Here is a 10,656-nt window from a genome sequence, read left to right as displayed (position 1 = left end):
TTCATTCCAATTGAATTGAGCGGGAATCAGGACCACATTGTCCAAATTAAGATTGTAGAAGTCATGAATGACGGCTGGGGAGAACATTATCCACTTACCTTGCACCTATGTCTGGTGTAAGTGTTCAGAACCCGGAGTCTCAATTTCACTATTGAAGTTTGCATAAAATTCACGGACTAAACTTTCATAAACCGGGTGTGGCTTCTCTACAATCTTCTCCCCTCAAATTTGTATCAGATTTGGCAACTTAAAACCACGGAAATCATCTAACTGGACTTGTCTATCTGGTATCATGCCCCAATGGTGTATTATGTTCTCATATCGAGCTAATGTTTCAGCATCACGGAATCTTCGCACACCTCCTACTAGCTCTCTGGTGCGGGCTGTGCCGGAGGAGGAACCAACTTTTTCTTTACCTTTTGATGTTCTCTTCGGTGGCATCCTACACAAATAAGGAACGAAGTATATCAAGTTTGTGAAATAAGAAAACGATGAAGAATATCAATGTCAAGCACAAATCCCCCAAACTTTCTTCAAAATGTGTGCAATATTCAATGCATGGAAGTCAAAGTAACATCAATAGTGCATTAATGAGAAAAACTCAAAACTATGGCTCTAACATGCATTTTTTTGAAAATTCGACCCATGATCAAGTGACCAACTTCAGCCCGAGCATCATCAAGAAATTTTAAAATTCCCCAGACAAGGTCCGGGCATATGAAAGTACTCATTGTGGCCTAGCATGTATCCAAATTTCACTACAATCGGAGGTCGTTTGGTTAGGAAAACACATGGATGAAGTTAGGGACGTGAGTTGACATGGCTTAGCAATTTATGTGGTTATGTGCACATATATGTGAGGTTAACGTTTTCCAATGAAATTCCATGAGACTTTTCGTCTAGTACGCCTCACATTAACAATGTAAATCATCACCCAAATGAAAAGTTCAAAATTTAGAGTCATATGTCTCATTGACATTTAATCGAACACGTTGTGTGCATTGGAAATTTCCTTCACTTTGCTTTTGATTTACACTTAGGGCTAGTCCACAATTCACAATTCAATCACAATTTAAAACTTACCCAATTCGAAAATGGCAATACATCAAAGAAAAACTTCATACTTTGCATAGAAAGTAAATTTCTTACCTTGGAGACGAACTTGGAGAGAAATGCTTCAAAATTTCTTGATATCAATTGCAATGACAAGATAAATGCGGTGCTAAGGTGAAGATTTGATGCTTGGTGGAGTGATTTTTGCTCGTGTGAAGTTGAATGTGTGGAAGAAATATGTGTTCGTGTTTTGGGGAGGGGGAGAAAATGAAAAAAATGGGCGCAAGTGATGGGTTAATAACCCGTCACTTATACACCATGCGGCCGCATGGTGTAATGGTAACGCCCCTTTTAATTTCGGTAAGGGTCCATGCGACCTTTGTCCATGCAGCCGCATGGACCAAACCAAATTTTTTCTTGTTTTTAAATTTATAATTTTTTTACCCCCAACACACCATGAATTTTAAAAATTCCCCTACATTGGTTTTCAAATTTAAAACCAACTCGACTCTTCATATTTAAATTTTTTTTTTTGAAAACAAAAAAAAAAACATCTCGAAAAATAAAACGAACGACTTTGAACCCTGAAATTCTTTACTTCACACTCAAACACCCAAAACATTTTCTTTAACCCTGACTCATGCAACTATAAACATGTAGTGCCTAGACTATCATGCGTGAATGATGGATGTCCTAATGAAACTTACGAAATGTAAACAAATTCCAAAACAAAATGCAATAAAATAAATTGAAGGATACAGTTGGTTGCCTCCCACCCAGCACTAGTTTATAGTCGATAGCTCGACTTTCCTGCATCTTCTTCACGTTGGGTTGTTGAGTTGCACAGTGGACTTCTGCTTAGGGAAATTACATCCCCAATAATGTTTCAGTCTTTGCCCATTGACGATGAAAGTGCCTTTGGTCTCGTGACTCACTTCAATAGCCCCATATTACATCACCTTAGTTATGGTATAGGGACCCGACCACCTTGTTCTTAGCTTTCCTGGGAAGAGTTTGAGTCTAGAATTGTACAATAACACTTTCTGTCCAACTTCAAACTCTCGCCTCTGAATGTTTAAATCATGCCATCTTTTGGTGCGCTCTTTGATCAACTTTGAGTTCTCGTAGGCTTCCATTCTCATCTCATCCAATTCATTAAGTTGCAGTAGTCGTTTTTCACCAGCAGCCTTGAGATCCATATTCAACTGTTTCATAGCCTAATATGCTCGATGCTCCAACTCCAATGGTAGATGACACGCTTTCCCAAAGTGCATCGTCAAGCTTCTTAGACCAATCTTTTCGGGATGAGTTCACTGTAACTTCCAATATTCTCTTTAACTGCCTGTTCAAAACTTCAACTTGCCCATTGGTTTGTGGATGATATGGAGTTGCTACTTTATGTTTCACCCCATATTTGTTCAACAGCTGCACTAATTGAAGATTTATGAAGTGCTTGCCCCCATCACTTATTATTGCCCTTGGTGTACCATATCTTGTAAATATGTACTTCTTCAAGAACTCTATCACCACTTTCGTGTCGTTAGTAGGCAATGCAATAGCTTCCACCCACTTAGAGATATAGTCAACGGCCACCAAGATATATTGATTTGAGTACGACGGGGGGAAAGGTCCCATGAAATCTATTCCCCATACATCAAATATTTCAACCTCCAAAATGTAATTTAGTGGCATCTCATTTCTTCTGAGATATTTCTAGTTCGTTGACATTTATCGCATCTCTTCACCTACTCGAATGTGTCTCTAAATAAAGTAGGCCAGTAGAAATCCGACTGTAATATCTTTGCAACAGTCTTTGAAGCTTCAAAATGCCTAGCATATGCAGAAGAGTGACAATGTTCTAGAATCTCAGGTACTTCATCTTCAGGAATACATCTTCTGATTATCTGATGTGTGCCTCTTCTGTAGAGAATGGGATCCTCCCAAAATTAATACTTCAACTTTGCGAAGAACTTCTTTCTTTGATGGCTAGAGTAGTCTGGTGGCGGGATGGACTTAGCAAGGTAGTTAACGATATCAGCGTACCATGGGACTATTTCCACTCCAAAAATTTGCTCGTCTGGAAAGATTTCATTGATGTCAACTCACACCTCAGGTTCATTCCGTTCCAATCTTGATAGGTGGTCGGCTACCACATTTTCACTACCCTTCTTATCCTTGATCTCAATATCGAACTCTTGCAACAACAATATCCAACGGATCAATCTCGGCTTAGCATCCTTCTTTGTCATAAGATACTTCAGAGCAGCATGATCTGTGTAGACGATAACCTTAGACCCAACAAGATATGATTTGAACTTGTCGAATGCATAAACCACAGCTAGCAATTCCTTCTCAGTCGTCGCATAGTTGATTTGGGCATCGTTCAAAGTTCTACTTGCATAATATATCACATGAAAGATTTTATTCTTTCTTTTCCCAATACTGCACCAACTGCATGATCACACGCATCACACATTAGCTTAAAGGGCAAATCCCAATTAGGTGACACAATCATAGGCGCTGTTGTGAGTTTTTCCTTCAAAGTATTGAACGCTATCAAACATTCCTCATCAAACTCAAAAGATACCTCTTTCATTAGCAAGTTGCACAGAGGCTTGGTGATTTTGGAGAAATCCTTTATAAACCTCCTGTAAAACCCTGTATGCCTAAGGAAACTTCGAACTCCTTTTACTGATGTAGGTGGTGGTAATTTCTCAATAACCTAAATTTTTGCCTTATCCACCTCTATCCCCTTTACCGATACTCTATGTCCCAAGACTATTCCCTCTTGAACCATGAAATGACATTTCTCCCAGTTCAGTACTAAGTTCGTTTCTCTGCATCTTTGCAAAACCAAATTTAAGTGATCCAAGCACTCATCAAATGAGGTCCCAAAGACAGAGAAGTCATCCATAAAGATTTCAATGAATTTCTCTACCATATCTGAGAAAATTGCCATCATGCATCGCTGAAATGTGGCAGGAGCGTTGCAAAGTCCAAATGGCATTTTTCGGTATGCAAAGGTACCATAAGGGCATGTGAAGGTGGTCTTCTCTTGATCATCCGGTGCCACTGGTATCTGATTATAACCCGAATACCCATCCAGAAAACAGTAGTGGGAATGGCCTGCCAATCTCTCCAACATCTGATCTATAAACGGAAGAGGGAAATGATCTTTCCTTGTAGCGGTATTTAGTTTGCGGTAATCAATGCAAACTCTCCACCCTGTTACCGTCCTTGTCGGAATCAACTCATTCTTTTCATTTTGAACCACTGTAATTCCTCCTTTCTTGGGCACAACTTGCACTGGACTAGTCCATTTACTATCTGATATCGGGTAGATTATTTCAGCATCCAGAAGTTTTATCACCTCAGCTCTTACTGCCTCCTTCATGTTTGGGTTTAGCCTTCTTTGACTTTCAACTGTTGGTCAAAAATTCTCCTCCATGAGAATTTTATGCATACATAAGGAAGGGTTGATCCCTTTGATATCAGCTATGGTCCACCCAATTGCTTGCTTGTTATCTCGAAGCATCCTAAGAAGTTTTTCCTCCTCCACTTCACTAACCATGTTTGAAATTATAACTGGAAGTGTATTGGACTCCCCCAAATATGCATATCTTAAGTGTGGGGGCAGCTGCTTAAGTTCCAACTTTGGTGGCTTCAGAATAGATGGCTATGATTTCTCTGGCCCTGTCCCAAGCTCCTCAAAGTATCGTTCTCGTGTGTAAGGTGGGTTGGACTCCAAAAACCTTGCACACATTTCTATGTCTTCAGAATCAGAATTCGTGGATTTAGAATATACAATGCAGGCCTCCAATGCATCTGATGGGTTTTGCAGTGTAAATGACTCTTCAATCATTTTATCAATCATGTCAACCCTGAAACATCTGTCAGTCTCTATTGGCAGTTTCATGGCCTTGAAAACATTGAATGAAACCTGTTCTTCTCACAATCTCAGTATCAACTATCTATTCTGAACGTCGATCAAAGCTCTGCTTGTGGCTAAGAATGGTCTGCCCAGTATTAAAGGAACATCTTTATCTTCTTCCATATCCAGAATCAGAAAATCTGCTGGGAATATGAACTTCTCCACTTTAACCAACACGTCTTCAATTATTCCTCGTGGATGTGTTAATGATCTGTCAGCCAGCTGTAAGGTCACCGTGGTAGCTTTAGCTTCTCCCAATCCTAATTTCCTGAAACAGACAATGGCATTAAGTTAATACTTGCACCAAGATCACATAAAGCTTTATCAAAATAAAATTCACCAATGGTACAAGGGACACTGAAACTCCCTGGATCTTTCAATTTTGGTGGAAGCTTTCTCTGAATCTTGGCACTGCACTCTTTTGTTAGCATAACTGTCTCATGATCTCCTAGCTTCCTTTTGTTTGATAGGATGTCTTTCAGGAATTTTGCATAGCTAGGCATCTGAACCAGTGCTTCAACGAATGGGATGTTGATATGGAGCTTCTTGAAGACCTCGAGAAACTTCTTGTATTGTTGTTCCATCTTTTGCTTCTTCAGCCTCTGTGGGAACGGTATGGGTGGCTCATAGGGGTTCACAGCTACAGTTTCTTTATCCCTTGAGTTTCCTTTATTTGCTCTCGGTGTTGGCTCTTCTGTCTGTTCTTCTTGTTCCAAATTCTCTTCTACTTCAGGAGACACCTCTTCTCTATTTGTCATGAGATTATTCACTTGTCTCTCAAGCAATTCCACCCCACTTCTCATTGTTATAGCCTTTGCATGCTCTTTCGGATTGACTTCTGTGTTACTTGGCAGGCTGCCTGTGCTCTACTTGTTAATGCAACTGCTATCTGTCCCATCTGAGTTTTCAAATTCTTAATGGCTGCATTCTAGTCCTGAAGAGTGGCTTCTGTCTTCTTCATGAATTGGTTGTTCGCCTCCATATATTGGTTGGTCTGTTCCATGAATTTGCCGAACATTTCTTCCAATTGAGGCGTCTTCTCTTCCCGTTGGTATTGCCCTTGTGGCTTTTTTTGGTTTTGGTTGCTCCAAGAAAAGTTGGGGTGCTTTTTCCAGCTTGGATTGAAGGTCTCTCCATACACATTATTCTGTTGGCGTTGTCCCCATTAAGCAAAATTTGCTTGCTCTTTTCCTTGTGTCAAAATTGGGCATTCTACTGTCACATGCTCAGCTCCACATTTCTCACAATTTGCCTTCTTTGTCTGCGCCGCATTAGCTGACCGGGTAATGTTTTCCACCTTGTGAAATAAGGAGTCAATCTTGGCAGATAACGCTGAATATATATCCACTTCATAAACTCCTGGTGTCTTCTTTGGTACTGCTCGCTCCATGGTCCACATTGCCGAGGTTGTAGCCATTGTCTCATATAACTTCAATACTTCATCAATTGTTTTTGTGGACAATGATCCATTAGCTAAAGAGTCAACCATGCTCTTGAAAGCTGGAAGTAGCCCTGCATAGAAATATTGTACCTGAAGCCCCTTGCTAATCCCGTGGTGTGGACACTTCCTTAGTAGATTTTTGAATCTGGTCCAAGCCTCATCAAAATTTTTAGATTCACCTTGCCTGAAGATAGATATGTCGTGCTTTAGCTTTGCAATCTTGGCCGGTGGGAAGACCTTAGTACAGAACTTCTGAGCTAGGTCATTCTAGGTAGTAATGCTGGCTATCGGCTGAGAATCAAGCCATTCAATCGCCTTGTCCCGCAAAGTATGTGGGAACAGTCTTAATCTTATGGCGTCGTTAGAGATTCCTTGATATCTGAATTGCTGGCACATCTCTAAGAAGCGCGAGACATGCGTGTGCGGGTTCTCTTCAACTCTTCCATAAAACTGATGTCTGTTCTGAAATAGTTGTATCACATTTGTCTTCAACTGGAAATTTGGCTGCCCGAATGGTGGATACACAATGCTGGATTGGCTTTGAATGATTTGAGGGGTCATGAACTCTCCAACGAGCATGTTTTCTTCGTCTTCTTCCCCTCTTTCATTGGCTTGTACAACAGGATTGTGTTGTACGTTCTCCATCCGATTTCTCACTGCTCTGTTTTCTCTCTGCCTTCTTCTGAAACTTCATTCAATCTCTGGGTCGGCTGGGAGTAGATCTCCTTCAACGGATCTTGGCATGCACTTCTGCAATAGAATTCAATTTAAGGATTTAAGTAACTAAAATATGCAATTATGTAAGAAAACTAACTAACAATAAAATAAAATGAACTAAAATACATTAAAAATAAAAAGTTCGAATTAGTGCTAAATTGAATAAAATTAGACGAATACTCAATCTCCGGCAACGGCGCCAAAAACATGTTCACGAAATAATTCTTTCGATTTAAAATTACCGCAAGTGTATGGTTCGTAACAAGTAATAAAGTGGATTTTTAAAAGTCCGAATATCGTCCCTCAGAGATTGAGTAGTTCAATTCTATATAATCTAGCGTTAACCGAATCTAATTGAGTGAAAATATGATCTAAATGCAAAAAGCCCTAATTTCAATTAAAAAGCCGTAATTTCAATTGAAAACCCTAATTTCTCAATTAGAAACCCTAATTTCGAAATTTCTCTAATTAAACGACTTAAACACTCAAGTAAATGAAATTAAGCAAGTTTAAAAGCTAATTTATTAAAATGAATCAAACTAAAGTCACTAGGATCACGAATCCCCAATTGAAGTTATAAAAACCCTAATTTCATAGAATTAATGATTCGATGAAAATTTGCCAATTCAATATTCTTAATTCTATCCAATATACTCTCTCAATATATATTAGACCTATTCTTGCACACCACCAGCCTATATCTCTATGGATGATGCAAACATACAAGAATGCATGTAATTTTGTGAACAATTTAAGAATTACATAAAGCATAGGGGTATATCTCTATCCCCTATCGGACCCTATGTTAATTTACACCTTATCGAACCTATTCCACTTCTCTCGAATGTAAGAAACAAGTCATCAATACTCACACAATCATTGGCCACTAATTGCGGAAGAAAATTAATGCATGTAAGTCAATCAAATTATCCAACGAATCTTTATATCAAGTTCATGAAATATAGAATTAAAATAACAAACAACGGTTCATCGATCACCTAGTAAGTGAAAACCTAGCCTAAAAGATTCATAATTACAGAAAATAAAACGAAATTAATGAATAGAAAGAAGAACACTCGTATGAAAGTTCTTGAAATCTGAAATCTTGAATAAAACCTTGAAAACCCCTTTGAATCCTTGTGAAATCGGCTTCAAGTTCATGTTCCTTGCCTCCAAAAGTTGTATTCTTCTTCTTCTCCCTGGACGTTCTGCCCTATTTCTGATGAATTTTGGCTTTTATATAATGTCCTCACGGAGCTCCAAAAGAGTTTCAATTAAAAACGGAAGTTCAGAATTTTTCAGCTCAATTGAAACCCTGCTAGACCATGTGCGGCCGCAAGGAATTATAACCATGCGGCCGCATGGTTATAGAAAATTTTCCTTCAGACAGCTTTCAATATTTTGGTCATAACTTTCTTTTCTGATCTCCGATTGAAGTGATTCGAAGTGGATTGGGAAGAAAACCAAAAATATACACTTTTGATAGAAATCGGCTTCCTCAAATTCTGAAGTTTACTATGCCAAAAATGAATCTCAAGTAGAAACTCAAAATTACGAGCATAACTTTTTCGCCTGAAAGTTGATACTTGATAATACTTCAACCATATTTCACCTCTTGACTCCTTTCCTCATCCGATTAACCTCTAACACTCTTGAATCTTCATTCCATTTCCCGTCTCATCTATGGATTATTTGTAACTTGGTCCCCGAACTATCGCTTTGTTCTGTTTTGGTCCTTTTTCGGCTCTTTTCTTCTGAATTCCATCTTTTCCATAGAAACACCTACATTGCATGAATTTAACAAGATTAAGTCACAATTCAACTACTTTTTCCATATTTAAGTCATGTTTGTGAGCTAAATAAGTGTGTAAAAACACACTTATCAGTAATATAACTGTGACCACCATCGACGGCGAATTCAGGATCGAAGTCCTGCTAGGGCGGGTTGATCGTTAACTGTTGACCGTCGACGATCGGACTAGAACGGGTTGACCGTTGATCGTCGACGATCATAATAGTCCGATCGTTTAATAAAATTAGTTATATAATATTAAAAGTTATTTAATATATATGTAAATAAACTGAAACGTCAAAATTGTATACATATGAAACTATACTTCAATACAACCCAAAATAGTAAAAAAATTACGATACAACCTTACTCAGTTACTCTGTAACTGTAAACTTAGACAACTGGATTCTAAAGGGCCTCATGATTTGAAAACGTTGCAATATTGCCTCATTCTCAAGTTTTTTAAAAATAGCTTTCTCCACGTAAACCACTAAATTGTCATTCAACCAGACATCTCCCATTTTGTTGCGCAAATCACAGTTGATTAGAATTCATAGCAGAAAATACCTTTTTAACACTTACAGTTGCCATAGGTAATATCAATGCCAAGGTGAGCAGCCTATAAACCAATGGAAAATAACAGGAACTTCCAGTTTCAACCAACTTCTGAGCTACACAAAATATGCTATTAAAATTAAAGAAAGCTTCGTCCATTCTCACAAGCAAAAGAAACTTATCAAGCTGAGGTCTAAATAATAAAAACTCTTCACTATTGAAGTCCAAAGGATAGAACTGAGCAAAACGTAGCACTTTATTCTTATCAAAAGCTACAAATGAATCCCTTGGACTTAAACATGAAATGCAAGTAAAGAGCTCAATAGTTATTTCTGGAAAATGATCATTCAACCCTTGCAAGATTGAGTCTATCGTATGACAATACAAATCAATATAAAGGAGACGAAAATAAGTCACCTGCTAAGCTACACGCCTAGGTCGAACTTTCACCACTACAATATCCTCCATATTGGGCACTAAAATATGTCTATCAACACAAAACTCAATCACCCTACTCAACAAAGTATCCCAACCATTCTCTCTCAGGTTCTGCAATCCACACTTACACAAATTCAATAACCTCATTGCATTCTAAATATCCTGATCATTTTTCTGTAAGCCTTGTGAAAGGTCGTCTGTAATTGCAAAAATTTCGAACATAAAGTGAAGACTGAACACAAACTCAAAATCTTGCATAGCGTTCATCTATCTTACGGTCGAAGATTTTTTATCTGAATGTACGCCATCTTCTAATATATTTTCAAGAACATCTATGATAGCATTAAACATATTAATGAAACGAGTAATTGTCAGTAGATGTGAGCCCCACCTAGTATCATCTGGGTGTGCCAAACTCATTTCTTGAAACTGACCACTTTCACCAGTAAGTTCCCCAATATTAAGCTTCTTCAGAATATTAGCTTGATAACTTGTTCGAAGAGCATCTACACGCTTACATGATGCACCAATCAAATTCACAATAATAGCAAGTACGTCAAACAAATCACCAAGCATACAATTCCTATGTGCGACAAATACAATTGCCAACTGAAACTGGTGAGCAAACCAATGAACATGCATAGCTTGTGGGTTCTTTCTTAAAATTAAAGCTTTCAACCCATTGAACTCACCTGATATATTACTTGCTCCATCATAGCCTTGACCTCT

General features: G+C 38.4%; 2 protein-coding genes across 2 annotated transcripts; both read right to left on the bottom strand.

Moving 5' to 3' along the window:
• Positions 1 to 222: 222 nt before the first annotated feature.
• On the bottom strand, positions 223 to 2,688 carry LOC111374214. Its single transcript, XM_022996861.1, has 2 exons — positions 2,234 to 2,688; positions 223 to 442 (listed from the first exon to the last, which is right to left on the bottom strand). Exons 1-2 carry the CDS (start codon positions 2,686 to 2,688, stop codon positions 223 to 225), a joined length of 675 nt encoding a protein of 224 aa, XP_022852629.1.
• Positions 2,689 to 9,468: 6,780 nt separating this feature from the next.
• On the bottom strand, positions 9,469 to 10,640 carry LOC111374197. The gene is made up of 4 exons (XM_022996842.1): positions 10,620 to 10,640; positions 10,204 to 10,536; positions 9,919 to 10,038; positions 9,469 to 9,726 (listed from the first exon to the last, which is right to left on the bottom strand). The coding sequence occupies exons 1-4, from the start codon at positions 10,638 to 10,640 to the stop codon at positions 9,469 to 9,471; spliced, it is 732 nt and encodes a 243-aa protein (XP_022852610.1).
• Between the last annotated feature and the right edge of the window lie 16 nt (positions 10,641 to 10,656).

This window comes from Olea europaea, chromosome 2 (genome assembly GCF_002742605.1).
Source record: "Olea europaea var. sylvestris chromosome 2, O_europaea_v1, whole genome shotgun sequence".
Lineage (NCBI taxonomy): Eukaryota > Viridiplantae > Streptophyta > Magnoliopsida > Lamiales > Oleaceae > Olea > Olea europaea.
This window is presented reverse-complemented; position numbering and strand designations above follow the sequence as displayed.